The sequence below is a fragment of the Camelus ferus genome, chromosome 19 (genome assembly GCF_009834535.1).
Source record: "Camelus ferus isolate YT-003-E chromosome 19, BCGSAC_Cfer_1.0, whole genome shotgun sequence".
In the NCBI taxonomy this organism is placed as follows: domain Eukaryota; kingdom Metazoa; phylum Chordata; class Mammalia; order Artiodactyla; family Camelidae; genus Camelus; species Camelus ferus.
The window spans coordinates 24,100,954-24,123,954 of NC_045714.1; the positions used below are offsets into that span (position 1 = coordinate 24,100,954).

The 23,001-nt window shown below is 44.3% G+C and overlaps 1 protein-coding gene across 1 annotated transcript; it reads right to left on the reverse strand.

The window, feature by feature from the left end:
* Nucleotides 1–4,451: 4,451 nt before the first annotated feature.
* On the reverse strand, nucleotides 4,452–22,033 carry LOC116656658 (8-amino-7-oxononanoate synthase-like). Its single transcript, XM_032462341.1, is given in 6 exon segments — nucleotides 4,452–6,988; nucleotides 10,694–10,759; nucleotides 11,204–11,330; nucleotides 20,759–20,821; nucleotides 20,823–20,982; nucleotides 21,681–22,033. Coding segments are annotated over 6 exon segments (897 nt in total). The 3' UTR covers nucleotides 4,452–6,860.
* Nucleotides 22,034–23,001: the final 968 nt, after the last annotated feature.

The window sequence follows — 23,001 nt, forward strand, 5'->3', positions numbered from 1 at the left end:
TAGGAATTCTGTTTTTTATCCGCTGAACTCTCTACCAAGGTAGATGCTGAGAAGACCTTTAAAAACTCTGCGTCTAATGACCCTAGCTTCAACTCACTGATCACCGTCCTTATGGTCCTCACTGTCTCCTCTTCACAGAGATCCTGGGTGAAGAGTAACTTACCAAGAACATCTGTAAGATAAGCTTGATGGTTCCGATGGAAAAGGGTAGTTTGCAGCCCTAAACAGCTGGCTCTGCAGAAGAGCATCAGCTTACAAAAGTAGTTTGTGAATGGATCTCATGTCAAATATAAACAGTAGGAAAGTGAGAAAATTCCACTCGGGAGAGAGAACTGCTGTCACCCTGTGTACTCCTTTCTTTCCCCTTTCAAAGCCCTAAATCCTCCCAGTCACTCCCATTTTTTCAAACCTATCAAACTCAAGTGTAAAAATACGTGTGCCCTGTTCCAGGGATCACAGCAAAGGTCCAAGGTCACAGCTGGAAGGCATGGGGGCCACTTTCTCCAAGTCCTTGTCGGGTTACAAGCAGGGTCAGTACCTCACCTGCCAATTTCATGATAAGATTTCATAAATGATCAGGATGAAAGAAATAATCCAGACAAAATAATGCAACAAGGAAGCCTGGCTGTATTTTTCAGTGCAAATGCATTATATTTTAAATCTTTTATCTTAATTTCCTCTCCAGAGGGTAAAGAAAGAAAAATGATTGAGATACATGAATTAATGAAGTTACTTGAAAGACCTTGCCATTTTATTCAGCTCCTTCTAATAACTGAATTTAAAAGAAAACAGAAATTTAAGACTTTTGTATTTATAAAAAGCTTTTATAAATGTATAAAAATATAAAAACTTTTTAATAAATTCTGTACCCAGAAATGGTATAGAATGAGTTATCTGGAGTGAACTTGCCCGAGTGGACATAACAACAGAGGCACACAGCTTCTACTACTTCCCAAAGCAGATGAAATACTCAAAGGGATGTTGATCAGAATCATATTTTCATGTAAATCCAGTCTCGCTATGAAGTTGCTAGCTTTATTTCTCTACCTGGGCTCAGAATTCAGTTCTCTCTTGTGACTTTGTTACTTTGACTAGTCGTGTGCTGGGTGCCGATGTAATGAACATCAGAGGTTTGATAGTTGTTTAAGCCTCTTAGCCTCTTTTCAGTCCATGGTCTCAACAGAACCACAGTGTGGCTGAATGAGAGTTGGGGCGACTCAAAATAACCCTATCCAATTCAGATAACTAACCTAAATGTCCATGCTCTTAAATGTCATGTTTTAAATTATAGTTTACAATTTACTGATAGCGATGCAATTTATAACTTTCTGTCTCATCACATCCTCCGTTCCAAAAAAAGTCCTGAATTTCTAAGAGTGTGTTACTACTTCCAAAATATACACTCTTTCCTGTTCTGACCAGACTTCCAGAGCTATTCCAATTTCTCATCTTTTAAATTTTTTCTTGGGAAGCACTATGCCCAGGGTCCACTTTCTGCCTCCAAAAAGTACACAGTATTGGGGGAATTTAGCACCATAATAATGGGAACAGTCTCAGTATCTGCCATGGCCTGGGACTAGGTTCTGTGAGAAAAAAGCAGACGTGCTTGTAGTAAAAGCCAACCTAGAAGCCCTGAGAGTCCCTGTAAAAGGAAGAGATTCATCTTCAGTCCTTTGAACATTGTTTTTCTTTTTTCCTTTAGCTACTTTTATTCCATTCCAGGTCAAGAGTTTATTTACTAAGTCAATAGAGAAAGATTGGGAAACTGTCTAAAATATACGACGTCTTCCCACAGCCTACGTCCATCAGAATGTCTGGGAAAGAATGTCCCGGACTGAGGTTAAGCACTGTGGCAAAGACTGGCTAACTGTTCACCGAAGCCATTTCCTTCTCCCAGGAAGACAGTTAACTTCATTTCCCAGGATCCTTTGTGGTTAGGCAAGGTCACATGACTGGGTTGTGCCAATAGGATGTGGGCAGAAATGAAATGTGCTTTTATGGCCCCTGAAAACATCACACACATGATCCTGTATGCTCCTTACCCCTTTGGTGGCAATGTTGGGAGCCATATGTTGAAGCTGGAGGAGCCACAAGAAGGAAGAGGCTGAGTTCCTAGAAGAGAACTATCTGCCTGACAGGAGCACCCATTTTGGACTTTATATCTGCAACACATGCATCTATTGTGTTATATCTTGGAGTTTGTCTGTTACAACAGCTTATTAACCTTGGTTACAAGTTAATTAACCTTGACCAATACTGGCCTTGTAAAGAAAGATACCGTGAAAATTTTCAAGGATTCAAGACCCTAATGCCTTTTTACTTTTCAGTAGCTGAATGGCGTAAATTCTTAAATCTTCTGTGGGAATTTTAGTTTCTCAACCTCTCATTACTAGTCACCAGTAATGTCATGAAAACATGAAGTTTCTTGACTGAAAAAGATCCTAAGTGCAAGTCATCTTTAAGACGGGGGAGAGGAGGGAAGAAGGTCCCTCCTGTGTACTCAGTGGGAAATGCCATTTTGGATGCTTAAGAATCAACCTACTCACCTCTATTTGGAAATATAATTCAACTTGGACAGAGAGGATTAGCTGGTGCCCAGTCCTTGCTGATTACTGGATATAAAAGACTCAAATGCACTTTTGAGCTTTGGATGGTGTCTCCATAGGAAACCTTAAGTGAGGGACTCAGCTAACTGCCTGGATAATTAATGGAAAAACTCCATTTCTGTTTCTGCTATTTGAGTAGCATTGGCTTGATTTATCCGGCTTACTTCTGTTTTAGATGGTTCTAGACAAAGCCTTAGAGAACGTAATAATGCAAAACCATTTGCTTATTGAAAGAATAGAAGAGGAATTCGAGATTTTGGCCTATGCATTTACTTACCAAGGGAGTGCTTTTAACTCCAGTATTTGAACCATAATAATTCTATAGGTAACCTCTAAAGAAATGATATGGTCATTGCTTATAGAGGGTGATTAGATTCCAAGCCTTGTCCAAGAAATTTGCTTGACCCCAAATCAGGCATTCAGTATTCATTCATTCACATATTTGATGCTTAAGACACCATTAAGTAATCACTACTATTTGAAGGACTGGGTTAGAGAGTGTGTGATGAACACAGGAGCAAAGTTTGCATGAAACAGGCAGGGAAGGGTTATTTCCTGACTGAGACTACTAAAATAGGGATAAGAAGGCTGAACAAGGGTTCAAGAGATAAAGAATGGGTTTAGAGTGTTGTGGGGGGAGAGATGAGGGTCTTCCAGAGAGAGGAAATGCCACACCTGTGCAGGAGGGTGGTACCAGTGCCTTTTGTGAATAGTTGATGGGATAAGGCCAGAGCTTATATTGAATGGGATTATTCGTTCAGCCAACATATACTGCTTGAGGTTGGGGACAGTGTACCTGCCCTCATGGTACTTATGTTCTCCTATGGGGGACAGACAATAACCAAGGAACCAAGGACATAACTCCAGGTAGTGATCGGTGCTGTGAGGGAAAATGGTGCAGAATAAGGGAGTAGATAGAGTCACCCATGAGGGAGGGGGTGACCTTTTAGAAAGGGTGGTTAGGGGAGGTCTCCCTGGGCTAGTGGCAGGAACTGGAAGTGTCACTCTATCATGAACCTCTGTTCCAAGCTATTCTGAGTCCAGATTTTGCTTGGTCCCCAAATTTGGGTATGAGCCTGTTCTGAGAGATGAGCTGAAGTAGCAGAAAACACAAGAGCGTTTGTGTCTGGGGTCAGGAGCAAGGAAGGTCTTTGTGGTGGCCAAGGGGCCAAAATGAGGGAAGGAAATCAGAGAGGACGCCAATTGTTTTCTAGGATTTTAATTTTGACTAATCTGTGGGTTTGAACATGATCTGAACTTCTTCAACTAAGTACATCCCCCTTTCCATTGCTGTTCCTTTCTGCACAGAAACCACAGTCATCTTTCACCCTGTGGATATTCTTGTAGACCAGAACCAAGGATTTTGTAGGGAAGGGACAGAATACTCAGTTTTAATTTTAGAATGGGCAACATCATGGTAAGTAGTGACTTCCATAATAGAACCAAACGTGGATTTAAAAGACCTCACCCAACAAACGAACTTATTTGCAAAACAGAAACAGACTCTCATACGTAGAGAACAAACTTGTGGTTACCAGGGAGGAAGAGGGGTTGGAGGGGATAAATTGGGAGTTAGAGATTTGCAGATACTAACTGATATATATAAAATAGATAAACAACAAGTTCATGCTGTATAGCACAGGGAACTGTATATGATGTTTTGCAGTAACATATGGTGAAAAAGAATATGAAAACAAATATATGTATGTTCATGTATGACTGAAGTATTTTGCTGTACACCAGAAATTGACACATTGTAAACTGACTATACTTCAATTAAATATATATATATATATATATATATATATATATATATATATATATATATATATATATATATATATATATAAAGACCTCACCCAAATCTCTCCATCCCAGAGGCTGAAACTCAGAGTGAAAAAGATGAGTGATCCCATGAGCTGAGAGTCCTCACTCCCCAGCCTCAACAAAGACAGCTTGGGACATGAGGACAGAATCTTTTGGGCTGAGGTAGCAGCTTCTTCACAGACAGAATGTTTTGAACATTTCTCAAGTCATACAAGAAGTAGAACCTCAGTTAGAGTCAGTGTGAGGAGGCCCTCTGTTGGGCTGGTGCAATTCTGGTTTTCTAAAGGGCAGCGGATGTCCAGCTTGAGGAAGATCCCCTGTACTGTTACAGTGGATGGGGGTTCTTAGCTCTAATTTTTTATTCAGTTTCCCCATCTCTCTCTTACTGGTTTTCCTACTAAAATTCACCCAAGCCTAGGTCTCCATACTCTGACAGGCTAATTAAGCTTTTCCTTCATACTGAAAGTGGAGAATTGAGGTAATTATCTAGATAGTATCTAAGTTTGATTGATAATTTAAAGATGATGGGGGAGGGATGCAGAAATCCCCTCAGCTCATGTCTCATCTTTTTACAGCAATAATCCCAGAATATTATACTCAGAAAACACATTAAATTAAAAAGATAAAGTGCCTCATTGTGTCCCATCCTGTCAAATTTGTATATTTTTGAGGAACCTGATACTTAATTGCTTTATATCCAGGAAGAACATGATTCATTATTCCATCTTAATTTGACCTTTAGTTTTTCTCTACCTATACAACATGCAGACACATTTGCCCGCCTCTCCCACCCTGCCACCCAGAAACTCCTTCCCTTTAAGGAAAGGGCAAAGAGGGGCAGGTGTGATTTTTTAAGCACAGGAGATTTTATAAGTGATGATGAAGGTGTAGTCTACTGAAATCGGATCCTATACATTGGGAATTGGGACTCTGTATTTATTTTCACTTGTAAGTGTGTTCCCACCACTATTTTCCTCTCCAGGGAAACACTGCTGACCACTCAATTATAAACAAATCAAACATGTTCATGCATGTGATAGCAAAGGGCGGTTTTGCGATTCACAAAGTTGGTGGTTATCCCATCAGCCTCTCCCAGAAGGTCACAGCAGGAAAAGCTGACTGAATCAAGGGATTATTTTCCTACAGCCGTTTTGGTGAGATAAGGAACGCGTTAGGCACGGAGCAGTCCTCTGTCTGCTCTGACGTGGAGAGGTTTTCATCACCTTTTCAGTGACTCTGATACAGGCTCGAGTTTCAGAAGCACGTTTCTACGTAACAGAAAGGAAAAAGAGGGGCAATTTGTGCAGGAGGAAATGCAAAGTGAGTAGAGGACAGAATACTGACAAATGCAAACAGGGAAGAAGACCTAGCAGGAAAGGGGAGGAAGAACAGACAGAGAAATAGAGAACCAGAAAAGAGAAGCATCTTCCACAATGAAGGGAAGACTGTTCTCAAGGAGAGAGGAGGACATGAAGAGCTCGGTCAAGTCTGGAAGGAGGAGGACCAGCAGGGTAGGTGGGCATCTGGGACCCCTGAGGGAGCAGACGCATGGAGACGGGCAGAGGATGAGGGCTGATGGCGGAGTGGGGAGGATGAGGGGGAGTGGGCAGAATGGGCCACTCTTTTGAGAAGATTTGCAGCAAAGAAACGGGTGTGACTCAGTGGCTGTTGAAATGGAAGAAGGGATAAGGTGCAGCTTTTTAGGATGAAGGAAATGAACGAGTTCATGGTTGAGCAAAGGGGCTGGTGCCTTTAGAAGGTGGTTAGAGAATCAAGCACAGAGATGTGAAGGGGATGAAGGTGGTTTATCTGCTGAGCTAAGAAGGAAAGAGAGGAGTCAATGAATATTTGGTGAGAACTCGTCATTGCCAGGCTCTGTTCTCAGTGTGATGAACAAAACAGACAAAATGCTTGTTCTCCTGGAGTTTATACCCTAGGGAAACCAGAAAGTGAGCAGAGGCATATATGATGTGTCAGCTGTTCACAAATGGTATGAAGAGTGAAGCAAGGTAAGGAGAGTTGGCGAGACATGGAGGTGTGTGCCATTAAGGATACAGCTGCTCTGCTCCTAAGGCTGATTTTGAGTAAAGATGGGAGGACAGTGAGGAGTGGGCCACATGGGTGTTGGCAGACGTGCTGTTCTAGAGAGGCCAGCAAGTGCAAAGGCCCTCTGTGGGAGCTGTTCCCCGAGTTCTAGGGAAAACCAGGATGCCAGCTGCTGGAAGTGGACCAAGCAAGGGCAGGAGTGGTGGGAAACATGGAAACCATGCCCCGAGAAGCCCTGAAGGGCTCAGTCTGGACTTTACACTGAGTAAGATGGGAAGCAGTGGAAAGTTCTGCGTGGAGGTCAGAGCAGCCTTTTTTTTTTTAAAGATAACTTTGGCTTCTGTGTAGAGAACAAGTGAAGGGCAGGAGTGAGAAGACTGTTCAGGAGCCGCTCCAGGGATTAAGGGGAGAGCTGATGAAGGCCGTGGCAGAGATGAGGAGAGGCGACCAGATTCCAGGAATATGGCAAAGGTAGTGCTGCAGGATTTGCTGGTGGAGTAGGTGTGAGCCTGAAAGACAGGAAGATTCCAGGATGAGGAAAAAATATTGGAAAAATTAGAGAAGGAAGATGCATTAAAAGTAACAGTAATTGTTCACCTTTTCTGAGTGTTCACTAAGCATCCAGCATCAAAGGAAGTTCACCACCTATATTACATCCTTTTATCCCCCCCACAACCCCAATTTACAAGCATTGAACTGAGGCTAGAGAGGGTAGGCAACTTGCCGTTCATGGAGCCAGTGGTGGGTCAGGGACTGGGCCCCATGCAGTCTGGCTGCAAAGCACGCGCCCTAAGTCCTCCTCGCCGTCCAACTTTTATTTTCTCTGAGAAGTGAACGGTTACCCCGAGTTGGGGGAATGGAGGGTAGGGACACAAGGCCAAAGTTGGAGTTCAAAAAGAATGTTGACTAATTAACTGAAAAATATGCATCAAAGATTTAAATAGATAAAAGACGAATGCTGACAGTGCTTTCTTTAGGGGAGTGGTTGTCGTGGTTTGGGGCTCACCCTCCTGTGATTATTTGTGCCACATCTAGATGAAGAAAATGACCGAGCCGCCATCTTTCTGGGTCTTTTCAAAAGTGATGTCTTTCCCTGAGGGGTCCCTGTGCCCGAGGGGTCCCTGTGCCCAAGGGCTCCCTGCAGCTGCCACAACTGGTGTGGGCCTGACTCCCAGCTCCCTGTCCTGTGAGAGAAACACCCCTCCATCTTTTTAGCATAAACAGACCTGAAATCGGGTGTATCTGCAAGGTGGAAGTTGAGTCATGACATATTTATTAAGCCTGGCAAGTGGGTTTGACACTCAGAGGAACCCCAAATTAATTCAAGGCACAGTTCTTGCTGTTAAGGAGTTTGCAGTGTTAGTCTGGCTGGTGGACCCCCCAACATCCATTAGAATGGAGGAACCAAGTCTCCACTTTGGACTCACCCTGCTACATAGGGTGACAGCAGGGAGACTAAAAGTGCCTCCGGGCCTGGGGAAGGCACGGGCGATCGCAGTCCCTCAGCTCGAGTGCATTAACGCTGCCAGCAGCCTGGCGGCAGGGTGAGGGTGGCTGTTTGTGCATAAACACTGTCATTTCACTGGGACTGCTATTTCATCTTTGAACCTTGGCTTCAAAGGAACACTGACCTTATTCCTGTCGCCTGCCTTTCTTTGAAGCGTATGGCTTTGCCTTGCAGATGAAAGTGAAGACATTCATCACGGAAAAGACCCAGCCAACAGCTCCCTAAACTCAGCCCAAAACAAAGCCTCGGAAGGCTCCAATCACAGCTGCAGGGGAGAAGGTGGAAGCTGAAGGCCGGGGTGAGGCTCTGTCGCAGGTCCTAAGGCAGCTCTGGCTTGGTATACTGTGCCCCTTTGAGCTCTGGGCAACTTTGCCCTGAGAGTTGGTCTGTCTCTGTAGAAAGGGGTGAGTTAATGCAAAGTTCCCTACCAGTCATGTTTATCTTATTTAAAGCAGGCATTGTCGTCAGTGCGGCTGGCATGGTCACTCACTGTGTGCCTTTGATGCTTCTGTCAGTTTCTTTCCTACCACTTTCTTTTGTCCATTTCCTTTGAAAAGAAACTGCCCAATCTTTCTCCCTGATTCTCCTATCTTAACCCTAAGAACACAAGTCTGTGTGCACATAGCTTCCCCTGCTGTTTATTTCTTTCTTTTCTCTCTCAAGATGGCAAGAAGAATGAAGGGAGAAACTTTAATGGGAAGTTAAAAATAATAACCAAGCAATTCTCTCATTATAAGGCTAAGAGAGAGAATCAAGGGAAGTATCGCCCACCGTGGAGGAAGGAAAACTGATGATAGACAGCTATCAACGGACCTGTGATCACATCTTTAAATGTAATTTTTCTGTGGATCTTTTCTGATCAGATAAACAGAGTGAGTTGTCTGTGATCAAGCGGTAAAGCAGCGCAGAGGCTGGAAGGAAATGATTGTCTAACTGGGTACATGTTAATCAACTGATTCTGATTACATACACCCTACAGGGCTTAAGAACTTAGTGATCCTTACTGAGACACAGACAATTTTCAGAGTTACTTTTTTCTAGTTATTCATCTCTAAAATAAGACCAATGGATAATTCTGGTCATTTTAGGACAATATATCTAGCTTGCATTTTAGCTTAAGTCTCAGATCACTGCTTTCCAGTAAGAAATGCACAAGACTGAGAAGATCATTAAGATGACCTTGTGAGAAGCCAGTGGTTCCAGACCAGTTTTTTCACACAACCTGACAGCTTCTGTGGGAACAGAGACAGCTCTATTTTTAGCTTCAGTTTTGAAAGTTTGAAAGCTATCTGCTTATTCTTATCTATATCCATGTCCCTTACTTTACTACCTCCACTCCCTGAAACTCGGGTGGGCCTTGTGCCTGGTTTTGGACAATGGATTGTAAGCAAGGTGGTGAGTGTCACTTCCAGGCTGATGCTCTTTCTCATCATGGGGGCCACGTGGTGAGATGGCCAAGCCTCAAGCTAGCAGCAGCTTGAGCCACTTCCGACGGAGGGGCAGTGTGCAGAGAGGGGTCCACTTTGTATAAGATCTGATGTGAGCAAGAAGTAAACCCTGGTTCAGTTAAGCCACTGAGATTGTCAGGGCTTATCTGTTACACTGGCCTAATTTCACTCCTCCTCACTAATCCAGGACCTTGAAGGAAATCTAGTCTTACCTCACTTCCAACAGAGGAATCCTTCCTACAGCATTCCTGAGACACAGCCCAAATACTTCTTGGGAATAAGACCAAGTAATGTAGCAGGCCATTATATAATGCTTACTATATGTAACATTGTTTTCAGTCAAAATGCAAAGTATTTTATATGCCTTAATTCACCTAAGCCTCACAAAAACCTTAACTCATCGATATTCTCTTCCTTATTTTACAGCTGGATGAACTGAAGCACAGAGAAATAAACTTGCTCAGGGTTGAACAGATAAGTTAAGTCACATGCCTAAGGCCACACAGCAAGTCAAGTGGTCTCCCAGGGGTCAAGTCCAGGCAGCTGCTTTCCATTTATGTGTGTAACCTAAATTGGGTTCTGATTGCCTTTTCTCACTATTCAGTAGGACACAGAATCATAAATCCCAAAAGACGAGGCTGGAAAGGAACTTAGAGATCAATCAATCATTTCATTTCACATGGAGGAACAAAATCACCCTGAAAGCATTTTTTTTTTTGCTTTAGAAAGAAAAGTTTCTCCTTTCTTTTCAACCCAGTGACCTGGGGAGCACTGTGTCTCCAGAGAAGGGCTTTCAGGGACAATCAGTTTGGAGGAAGGTGGAGATATAACTTCATCCAGACCAGCCCCGTTGTAATCCGTTTTATACAGCAGGCTTCTGTGAATAAGGCATTCTGCTGCTTTAATTAAATTGAAAAATGATGGGTCTGTTCTTACTTCTGCTCAAATAGCAGACTTGGAAGTTTGCACTAAACAAGGCAGAGCGTCTCATCAGCTGGGAGTTCGCAGAACATGGCTTTTACAGCCCAGCGGGCAGGTCTGGGGCTGGGATGACTTGTTGCTTCCATAAATGCATTCACTGGATTGCCTCTTCATCACTATTCATCACTGTAGTAGGATATAAACTGTAGGATAGAAGGAGAGTTCCCAGAGCCTTTGATGAAACAGTTTTTCAAAAAAAGATTAAGCTCATTTGAGTTGAACAAAGTAGCCACCTTGGCTGTGGGGACCCAACATCAAAGAAATGGCTGGAAAGTTACCATTGTGAGTGTTCTGTCCATGTGTCCTTAAACGGCAGCAGTGGAATTCTTCTTCCCCATCCCTGGCTGGTAATGAATGAATAATGAATGAATGAATAGATAGATGGGTGAGTGGATGAAAAAAAATGTATATTAAACTGATTAGTTTGTTCTCGGGGAAACACAATATACAGTCTCAACCAAGAACACCAAGGTTTGCTCCATTTTAACACAACTTAACAAGATTATCCACATTTGCTGATCATGTTAAGTGGTGAATTAGAAAGCTTTCTTTGCTTTCAAAAGCTCCCCCCCCCCTTTTGTGCTGACAGCAGTTCTAGTACATTTTCTTCTCCCTGTACTATTATGTATTATGTACTGTTGAGGTACACATGGCATGGTTTACAAATTGGTTATGTCAAGAAAAAGGTGTATATTTGACAAGGTGGGAGGTTGATGGAGCAGAAGAGAGACAGAAAAAGGTCTAGGAAAGGAGTTCAGGGGAGGTGTGCTCACTGCAGACCCTCTTACCTTGCGTGGTCCCATCCAGTCCCATGATGAATTTCATTGATCTGATGATTTGCTCTGCTGTCGGGGGGCTCATGGATGTAGCATAAGCAGCGCTGTGCAAGTAAACCCGTAAATAATCCACAAGGTCCTTTAATAAAGGAGGGAAATCTAAAAAGAAGGCAAATGAATATCCATGTTGGTGGTAAGAATCACATCTAGTCCTGTCTCCATCCATCATAGCACAAGGTATTTAAGTCCTGAGTGTGATGTGCTTTCCAATGGGCATCACCAAACTTTTATTTTCTCGATCCCTTCTTCTTAGTCTCTCCCTTAAGAGCCTAGAAGATCTACAAAAATGGGATGCTGCAAATTTGGAGTTGAGGTCTGTAAGGCAAAACCAGATGTGTAAAGGAAAAATGGTTTCCTCAACATTTGTTTGAGTACCTGGCCTATAGGAACACTAGGTTAGTACTCAGGAGTGTCCAGGGAATATGGGGCGTGATTTTTGCCCTGAGCATGCTACAGTTGATGGTGTCCATGGAGGGGTAATGGCAGGAAAAGTAGCAAGATATGCAAACTCGTATATGCAGGGAGGCTAAGAGACTGCAGGGGATAGAGACGGGTTATGGCCAGCGGGAGTAGATAAGGGAGGCTCCAGTGAGAACCTGGAGTGAAGTCTTGAGGAAAGAAGGCAGATAAAGATAAAAAGAAACGTCCAGGGGATGGGAGTGGCAGAAGGGAGAGGTGAGAAATTAAACCAGAATGGAGGTGAGGACCAGATGAACTCTGGTTGTGCCTGGCCAGGAGGGAGCTACTGGAATTTTCTTGCAACACTATTTGGAGTGCTGACCCCCTGCAGGACTCTGCTCTGTGCTGTGGTGGGCATGATTCTCCACCCGCAGGCCTGGGCTCTGAGACCAAACATAAGGTCCCAGGTAAGCCCTCTAGGAGCCCAAAGAAGCTCCAGTAACCTAATTCTATGTAGTGGGGTGGGGGAGGGGCCTCAGACCTGGCATCTGGAAGCCCTCAGGCCTGGCTGGGCAGACCATCTATCAGCCCACCTGCACTGGCCCACAGCCTGGGACCCTCGGGGTGTCCTGCAGGAAAGCTAGTGGCACATGACGGCTCTGAGTTAGCAGTAGGGTCTGCAAAGGATCAGCCACCTTCTCTTCCAGGAAAACGAGGCAGCTGAGAATCCCACTTACATGTCTTCTCTGATCATCCCCTTGAAGATGAACTTGGAGGAGCTCTGCTCTCCAGCCCTCTTTCACCGGCCACGTCCACTCCCTCCTCTGCCCCTGGGCCTGTGCCCGCCTTCACCTTTCTCTCTCTGAGGGTGTGGGTGTCATGGTTGTTACCCAAGCATTTTATTTTTTTTATTTTTAAATTGTTTTTAATTGAAGTATAGTCAGTTTATAATGTTGCCTTAATTTCCGGTGTACAGCATAGTGATTCAGATATATATATATATATATATTCCTTTTCATATTCTTTCTCATCTTTATAGGCAATTGCAAGTTATTGCATGTAGTTCCCTGTGTGCTACACAGTAGGACTTTCCTGTTTATCTATTTTATATATAGTAATAAGTATCTGCAAATCCCAAACTCCCAATTTTTCCCTCCACCCACTCCTTCCCCACCCTAGTTACCCAAACATTTTAAATGTTCATAATTCATCTTTGTATGAACTAGTAACTAAAGTTATTAGCTCAGTAAGTAGAGAGTACCTAAGGTTAGCAGGAATTTTACTAAACATTCATAGTAACGTGAGTGGCCTGCATCGCGGGTGGTTGGTGATGCGGTGCCGCTACCTGGACCCCCAGGGGGACCTGGCAGCTTTGCTCTGTCCCCCCCTCCTCCAACAAGTCCCTCATCCTAAACCCCCTCCTCCACACTCTTTCCTCCCCGACTTCCTTTCTCCTTCATTTCACACTCTTCATGCCTTGTTTTGTTTGTATCTTTCCTTCCCCATCCTGCCTACTCTGATTCCCTCTTCACTTCCTTTCATTTTAAATTCTCCATGTAAGTCTTTCTTCTCTCCTTTCATAAGTATTTCCTCCCTCCCTCCCTCCCTTCCTTTTTCCCCCCTCTCTCTTCTCTCCCTTTACCCTCAGCTTCTCATTCCTTCCATCTTTCCTTCCTGCAAATTGGTACAAGGCCTTGCTCTGGGCTCTGTTGTGGATGCAGGGGTCCAGGAAGAGGAGGGCAGAAAGTCTGGTCCCTGGCAGCCCTCCTCTTGATTAAGTCAGGGTTAAATTCCTGTCCATTCTTTTGTTTAGCGAATCTCATAAAAACGGTTGGGTGTGTTTCACCATATCTGACAAGGACGTGCACGATCTTGGCCTGACCTGAGGCCCAGGTCATGTGGTACCCAGGAATCCCACTTTGGAGGATGGGGGGCAGTGGGGAGGGATTGGGGAGAGAGAGGTGGTCATTTTCCAGAGTGGCTGCAGCCAGGCAGCCCTTCAGACTTCTCCGTGAGCAGCAGCAGGGTTTTCTTTCTCTGTTGAGAGCAGGTGCCTCCCCACAGGATGCCAGGAAAGTCAATGAGGAGGGAGTGGGTGGGACACAGAAAACAGGATGATGGGGGCTCATGTAGACCTGAGTCAGAAAAGGGCTGTTTTGAGGATCTGATCTGAACTTGAAGGATGGGGAGATTGTTGCAGAGGAGGACAGGGGCAGGGACACATGCTAAAATTAGGAATGAAGATGATGTCTTAATCAGCAAAGCATGGAGGAGGCAAATGGGGGTAGAGGGAGAAACTACTGCCTCCAAGAAAGGTAATGAGGGCTTGTTCCCTTGATGGCAGGTCTGACAGCAAAGTTATGAGACAGGATCTGGAGCCTGGATCACGTGGGTTCAAATCCTCACTCTGCCACTTACTGATATGTGGCCGTGAGCAAGTTACTAAACCTCTCTGCGTCTTACTTGTCCTCTCTGAAAAATGAGATAATGGTAACATTTATCTCAGGGACGTTATGAAGATTAAATAAGTTTATACCGATATGGTGCTTAGAAAAGCAGCAGGTACATAGTGAAGACCTGACGCTGTTGGCAATGACTGTTAATGGATTGCCGACTCAGAGCTTCTCAAAACTGGAGCGCAGAGTGGGAGGAGGGGGCCAAAAACTAAAAACTTGTTGGAATGTCTTTGTTCCAGCTCCTTCATTTTGCAGAGGGTGATGCTGTAGGTTATGTAACTGCACTTGGGGAGCCTTAGAGATCAAACCAAAGATTTTTCAGCCCAGAACTTCCTCCATCCTTATTGGGCAGTAGCAGTAGGAGTGAAAGGAAAGGAAAAGAGAGGCATTTTAAAGAAAGGACAGCACAGACCTGATGGCAGATTGTATGACTCTGCAGAGATAGGAGAGCTGATATATTCACTGACAGGCCCAGAGTTGATATTCATTGGCTTCTTGAGGCTTCACTTGAAGAACTTTACATGTAATAACTCATTTTAGCTTCACAGTAGCACTATGATGTAGGCACTATTTTTTATCTCCATTTTATAGATGGGATCACTGAGTCACAGAACAGCTTAGAAAATTATCTGACGAAAATGTGGTTGGGTAATAAGGATCTGGACCTAGAGAGTCTGACTATAGATTAACCCCCTCCCACCCCACCTTGGCACCACAGTATATGACTTCTTCAGACCAGAGGAGCTGGCTTGGCTTGGAGTGAGGGAGGGCTCAGGAAGCAGAGAAGATCACCTTCACTGATACTTACCCCTGTGATGTTTCCCTAATCCACAGACTGTGCCTCTGGAGGAGGAGGGGAAGGGGAGCATTCTTAATATACTCAACTGTTCATAGTCAAACCACAGAATGAACTGCATCAGTCTCAAAAGGTTTCACATGTATTAACTTTTACTTCTGAAAAGAGACTGGAACCTCCTTGAGAGCAAGGAGCAGAGTTAGACGTTTTATTACACCCTCACTTAAACCCATAGAGATGGGCACTTCGTGGGGGTCTGGTAAATACTGGATGGTCTAACAGAAAGCAGAGGGGTTTAGGGACTGAGGAAGGATGGTGAGGGTCCCTGAATTATAGAGGAGGCACAAAGCTGCATTCTTAGGAACAGGTGTAGCTATTGTGGGCAAGAGGGTCTTGTCTTGTCACAGAAAGAATTCAGAGAAAAGACACAGAGGTTAAGAAAGTAAAGTGAAGATTTATTAAGAGACGGATAGTACACTTTCAAGGGGAGAGTGGGCAGGCTCAGTTGAGCAGCTGCCCCGAGTTTCCTTGGCAAGCTCGGTTATATGGGTGTAAAAGTGAATGGGCAGAATATTCATTGGCAGGGAGGGGCTTGGGGTTGTCTTTCCTGATCTTCATCCCACCTCCACCTTCCCAGGTGGGGAGGAGGGATCTTTTGTCTTTATTTAGTCTTGATTGGGAAGTTGGATGAGGTCATAATGAACAAAAGGTTACATTTGGATGGTGAGGATTCCTGTCCTGTCCCACCCTTCTGCCTCCAGGATGCTTATCAACCCAGAAGGTATGGTTTTTTATCAGTCCAGAGGACTCTGTTTTCTTAGTCTGTCCAAGGACCCCTGTTGTTTACAAGATGTATGGTTTTCTACCATTTGCTCATGCCCCCCTTTCTCTGCTCGTATCTAGCTACCTGCCTGCTCTAACGTAGCAATATTCTCCTAGTGCTGGGGCATCACTGACAAAGATCAAAGAAACAAAACAAAGCTGCTTTTTATCCCTAAAGGGCTCCTTATGTCCCCAGCCCCCAGTTTTCCTTTGCAAATCAAGGAATTTCACAAAGCCAAGGTCATGTGTACCCTTAGTTTGAATTAGTACCTCATCAACTCAGTATCACTTCCTTTTGACACTGAGACTGTGAGACAGGATGGAAGAGGGCAGGGCACAGCCATTCAAGGAATGCTACAGCAATTAACACCAAAATGGTGAAGGATTCAAACCCCAATAGGCCTTGAGCTCAGGATGATGAGAGATTTAACTTCTAGTGGATCTTGAGCTTCATTATACGCCCATTGTTAGTATTAACATGGTGAATAACACGCCCCCAGGCACCATGGCAGTCCCAAGGCTAGCCACAAAGGGTCAAAGCGTGGAAATGGCCAACTTCCTGGGAATCCCCGCCCCTTCCCCTTAGACTGGTCCTTCCACTTATTAGCATATGAAGCCACCAAGCCCATAAAAACCAGCAACATGGCGCCTCACAGCCTCCCCTCTCTCCCTCTCTTCGGAAAAGGCCCGCATTCTGTCTATGGAGTGTGTGCCTACTTTTAATCTGAGCACCCAACCCCCACACCTCATGGCCTTTCTCTTGCCTTTCAATGTATCTCTCTGAATAAATCTACCTTCACTCAACTGTGGCTCGCTCTTGAATTCCTTCCTGTACAAAGTCAAGGACCCACGCTTGGCAGGGCACATCCCAGGGGCTCAACCAAAGCCTGGGACACAGCCCTTCTCATGCTCCATATCTGTTTTCCTGCATCAGCTGTATTGTCCTTAATCTTATTTCTTTCAGACTGAGTCCACCTTCTCTCAGAGTCTGAGTGTGTGGATGGGAGCTGATTTGCTTGTGTGGTTCAGAAAGTAGGTCTCTTGGAGTAACTTCTGCAGAGCATCAAGGGAGACTCGGCTCCTGGTTTCTGATTCCCTCCTGTCACTCACCCACTGGGCACCATGAGCAATGAATTAAGAGTTGGCTTTTGTCTCTGGCAAGGCGGGTCTGGGTTGTGTTTTCCTTTGGGAGTGGGGTAGGGTGGGGGTGTTACAGGTCTCCTCAGACTGAGTTTCCAAGGCCATTAATAAGTGCAAAACTAGAGCCTAGAGTTCAAGGACAAAGATGGCTTTTCTGAGGAAATCAGACAGGAGACTCTCAGAATAAACATCTTGGTGTTCATTGCACGACCCCCATTTACTTCAAAGTGCTGTTTAAAACAGCCAGGCCTGAGCACACAGGGCACAGCTGGCTTCTGCCTTGGTCTGGTGCCCAGGCTCCTGGGGTAACACTCACTCCAAAACTGGCTGCTCTTCCCCACCTCCCTCCTTCAGAATCCCAGCCTTGCAACCTAGCAGTCAGGAGGGTTGCCTTGTCCCCATTCATTTGCCAGTGCCTGGGCTTGTGGAGGCTGTGAAAGCTAGTGGTCAGCCCCAGGCAGGCAAGGGGACTCAGGATCCTGCCTGAGAAAAATCTGGATCCAGAACCTGAGGTCTGCAGTGTCATCCACATCTCAGAGACTGGAGCAACACAAATTAAAAAATAAAATAAGGAAACTAGCCCTGTCAACTCAGCCTTCCTTCAAAGAAGCTGTTTATGGTGGGGAGCTCTGAGAGGTGGAGAGAAGTAGGGACCTGGCATTTCACTGAAGGTCTGGAAAGGACGGAATACTTCAAGCTGGGTTGTTCACAGGTCATCTCCAACAGCTCCAAACTCACAGGGAGCAAAACAGCAAAACCTTTCTGGCTCTTGAGAGACTGTATTTGTAGGTTCCCTGAGGTGGGGAGAGTTGGTCTGGCCAGGGCAGTAAACTCCAAGAAGCAGAGATGAACTTGCAGGATGTTTTGTTACTGGAAGGCTGAAGCCAAGACAAAATCTCTCCTCTCTGTTGTCATATCTTAGCACCAAACCACTTTTTCTCTTGTGTGTTTCCAAATATATTTTCTTATGTGACACATCTGGTTGCTAATGGGTGCAGTTCCGACCTTGATCTGCTCCATAAAGATTTCTAGAGCCTCCTAGAAACTGTTACTAAGAATATTGTCCCTCTACCACTAACACGGATGTTGACAGTTAAAAGGAGAGTGAAGAGCTAGGCAGTTTTATAGTCTTCTAGATTTTTGGACCCAAGTGATTATTTTCAGATCTCAAGATTTACTAGAAACCCTATGAACACTGGAATTATTAAAATTTTGGAGAAATGTAAAGAAGGTCCTTTAACATTTTTTATGGATAATTTTGTTGCTTTTATACTCATTGGTTTGGAACCTATAATGCTGGATATTTTGCAATACTCCCTCAAATTGAGATATATATTTTAAAATATCCAGAAAAAATATGTATAACGATACTCAGAAAACTAAACTCTAATTATTTAAATATACAATAGGAAGATTTTTTTCAAACAAAGATCTTTAGCATTTCCCCAATCCTACGTCCTATCAAAAAGTATACTTTAAAACAAACTTTAAGTAAAAATTCTTCACAAAATTCTTCAAAGTCCAAGAGAATAAAAACTATGATTTAAATTGAAACTATACATAAGTTAAAATTAACATAATTTAACAAATTAAAGGCACAGAGGAGCAGATGCATAAGTTCCATTAACTCATGGGCTCCTGAGGCTAGAAGGAAACCACAGTTTCCCTGGGTTTATCACAGTCTTACCAAATGATTCCCGACAGGTGTTTACCTGACTGATTTTAAAATCACCAGCAAACAACATATGCAGACATTTTCTCAAGGGGCCTCCTATCTCGTGCGCATGCACCACGTCTTGAAGATTGCCCTGTTTTCTAGGTTTTATGTCTTGCTACTTCAGACCAGTAGGTACCAGCTAAAGTTAGTTAAAAGTTAAAAGTTAGAACCAGCTAAAGAGCCTCCGCCAAAGGCGCTCTGATTCTTGCTGCCACCTAGTGGTAAATTCAGAGACTGCAGTGTAACACGGAGGCGGGGAGACGGAGGAGTTGGGGAGGAGGAAGGGGGTAGGGGAGGGAGGATGAGGAGGGGAAGGGGCGGGGAGAAGGAAGGAGAGGAGGAAGAATGATGCAGCCCTCTGGGTCCAAGTATGCACAGAATGAGTTTTGAAAGAGCAAAAATATTTTACATACTTTTTCTTCATCCTGATTAATGTAAATAATCACAATTGCTCAGTATCAACCCCAAATCAATAAAGGTTACATAGACAAGAACAAATACACTTTTAAAGTAATCCATCAGACTTCAGGATGGAGAGTACGAGAGAGAACGACACTGAACTGGTCGGAACTTCGGACTGTCAGGAGTCCTTGTTTCAAGTGGGTTTCAATGAAGGAACTCGAAGGGGAAAATTGTGACAGCTACCAAATTTAACAACATTTCAAGGATCCACTCACTTCAGTTTATTCAGGTGCCTTTGGTTCAGGAAGTAGAGTTACACTTGGTGAAAAAAATCTGTAGCTCAGAACTGCTGCTAAAGTCATCACAAAACCACAAGCTAACAGAGCAGAGTAGCCAGGGTGAGGGCGCTCTTAAGTTTGAGACCTTCTGATCCCATGGCTTTGACAGTCGAGGAGAGGAACATTTAACCTCTCACCATATTCAGCCGAGTTCTGTGGCATCCTGGGCATTCCCTATGTTTTTAGCATCTCCCAGCTAACTCCCTCGGCCAGAGGAGGGAGGATGAACAACAATGTGCTGAGCTCGGAAGATAGTGATGCTTATGGAAGGGTGAAGACCACTGAAAGCTCTGGACGTTTTAAGCATTTGTGCACCACGTGGCAATGTGAGTGGCCACAATAAAATCTGTCCTTTTAAATCATGGGCAATCAGATGGATTTTGGCTGTACTCCCTGGTTTGTCTAACTGGTTTCCCAAGAGTCTGAACTCCTGTTCCTGCTGGTGACAATGAGTAAGGACTTCAGAATTTCAGATGAGCCATTAGCCACCACCTGCATGCACTCCTTTTAGGCCTGCTGTACCCTTGTAGGTGGAGCCAACACCATCCTGACAGTCTCTCAGGACAGGCATAGGCCTGTAGAGATAGCTACTAGGATTTGGACAAAACTGTCGTACAAGGGAGCAGATAACTGAGTCTTTTATCCCTCAAACCTAGGTTTTAACATTTTGTTTTCTTTCTCTCCTTCCCCTCCCTCTTCTTTTAAAATTCTCTTGAACATTTCTTTTATATTGGTAACCCCCTTGGTGATATTGGCACTAGAAAGACAGGGGTAACAGTCTAATTCCATCAGATCAGAATCTGAAGTCATGTAGATAAGAAGCTGGAAGATGGCATGACTTGACCCATGGCTTATCCAAAATTGTGGGAGAGAATTATTTTACAGAGAAAAATCTTGAAAAAAAGACATTTCTGATCTTGCTACTATTTTGATGAAAACTCTTAAACCCCACAACTTATAGCACAGGCCTTCTTAACACCTGACCTTTGACCACTGTTTCTACCACCCACCTTGTGTTTTTCTTGCCACACAACCAAACTACTTACAGTTTTGTGACATCCCCTTATCACTTCTGTGGCGTGATATTCATTATTCCCTCTTTCTGAAATATAACCCCCCATCATTTGTCTACAAGACTGACATTTATTCTAAGACTTCTTAGATTCTGCCCAGCAGAGATCGTCATCCCTCTCCTTTGTACTAAGTTTGTGCCTGTGAACACAGTGCTGTCTTTTTATGCTCATGTGATCACTCATCACAGGCTCCTCTGCTCTGACAGAGGGTGAGCTCCTCGACCTTCTGGGCCTGGCTTGGCTGTGACCATGCTGCAGCTACCCTGAGCAGATGGAGCAAGGTGTGCTGAGCTGAACTGGAGCACTCCTGGGAATCAGAGAACCCCGAAGACTGCCTTCCCAGACACAGGGACCTCTCTCTTACCTTCCTTCCAGCTGTGTAACCTCCTGCGGCTCCAAAGCTTTTGGCGAATGTGCCCATGCACACACACATCAACATCTCTGGGGTCCATTCCAAAGAACTCCATCACACCACGACTGCTGGTGCCCACAGATCCGATCCTGTGAGCTTCATCTATGTAGAGGTAAGCCTTGTATTTCTTCTTTAGGGCCACGATCTGGGGCAGACACACGATGGAACATTCCATACTAGAGCATAAGAAGAAATTCTAGTCACCAGGGTGCACCCTTCTGGGAAGCTCTGTGTCACCTCCCTTTCAGTACTTCTCAGACAGCCTGCCTGACACCTTACAGGGATGACAGCGACAGGCCATTCCTTTCCTCTTAACGCATATTTTATTTGGTTAAGAAAACCTTCCCAGTCTTGTAAGGCTGCTCTGGCATTATTTTACCAGGAAAAAATAATTTACACTCGATGGATTTACATGCCTTGACTTGTTAAACAACTAGCTCACGGCCTTGTTGATGAATTTATTTGTAAAGCCACCTAGCGTAGCCAGACTGATCACGTTGTGTTCTAGGTGCTTTGCTAGTTTTAGTTACATTGCTCTGTGGTGATCCTTCTTTATCAGCCTGCTACTGTCATATTTGGCCAGTTCTATCTGACCTAAATTCAGTGCTTAAATTGCCGAAGATTAAAAGACGGAATTAACCAATATACTTAAGATGAGAGAAGCTGACCATGGAGGAGTTCACGGTTGTGCACAGAATGTAAAGTTGGAGGAACTCTCTTTAAAGGAGGGGCTTGCCCTGCTTCTACCGGTTTCATTGCATCTCAGGTGTTGATCATTTGAAATGGATGCCTGAGTGGAGAGGAGGAAAGCGCAAGTAAGTAATATCTAGGCCCAATCCTGGGAAAAGGATTAACAGGGCTTGGTGCTTGGTGCCCTGAATGGTTTGTAAAAGCCTCTTGGGACGTGTTGATTCTCATGACCTCTACCAGGAACTTGAGTACTTTTAGCATTTCTGCCATCTCCTCTTGTTTAGACTGCAGGAATCTCCCTTTCTTCAGTTCTTTCACCAGAGAGTTGAGTTCCTTCCTCAAACTCAGGTTGACCCTCATCATTTTTCTGTAAGTATCAGCGAGGCTAAGTATATTTACTGAATCTTTGTTGATCCTGGCATTCTCTACAGATGTCTCCATCCCAGCATTCTCCTTTTTTGCAGCACAAATCTTGTCAATGAGTTGGCATTTCTCCTCAATCAGTGCAGCCAGTGTTTTTTGCCAACTTCTCTTCATGTCTTCCATAAAGTCAACTTCTATAAGACTGAACAAGTCTGAAAGTACATAAGACACTCACCAATAAGCTGATGACAGGTAGACATGCCAATGTCTGCCCTTCTAGGTTCTGGAAAGAGAACCATGAACTCAGGCCACTGGGCAGCAGCAACACCACGACCTCACTCAGCTTCCCAAAGAAGAGCCCTAAGCCAAGCTCCACAGAGGATGGCAGCCCCTCCATGGCACTGATCCACCACAGGACTCTGCCCTGTTACCATGGATCCACCAGCCACAACAAGCCCCCGGGGAACACACCAACATTCCACCTGGAACCCAGCCAGCAACTGACACCCTGGATTGGATTGGCCAGGGATCTTGTCAGTGTTGGGGGAAGGGCTGTATCAGAGGAGAGGTTTGTAACAAAATTGTGATTTTCTCCATTATGGTCATATGGTCATTTTTTCTTCCCTCTTTCCTTTGGTGTTTATCTCAATACACCATATAAATGAAAAAAAAAGAAAGATGAATGAAAAACCCGCAAAAGAACTTTAAGAAATACAGTATTAATTAAAGCATAGGAGAACGCCCTAGTCCCTCCTGTTCAGTCCTCAGGAGCCCAAATGCTTATTTGTGGCGCCTGGCGGTGTCCCTTCTTTCTCTTCCCTTAGGGCAGTGGGTCTCAGTCCTAAGTGAGCACCAGGATCCCTTGAATGGTTTGCTGGGCTCCACCCCCAGAGTTTCTGACTGAGAGGATCTGAGGTGGGCTGAGAATTTGCCTTTCTACCAAGCACCGGGGAGATTCTAGTACTGCTGGTTGGAGACAGCACTCTGAGAACCACTGCTCTAGATAAACTTTTGTTTTAGTCCCAGCTGCTTATTTTTCATGGTATTATTGTAATTTGGTAAATTTACACGGTATTGTAAATTGCAAGAATACTTCAAGTCCTCCAGCAAAAGGAAAAATAGGGAGTAAATAAGCACGGAAA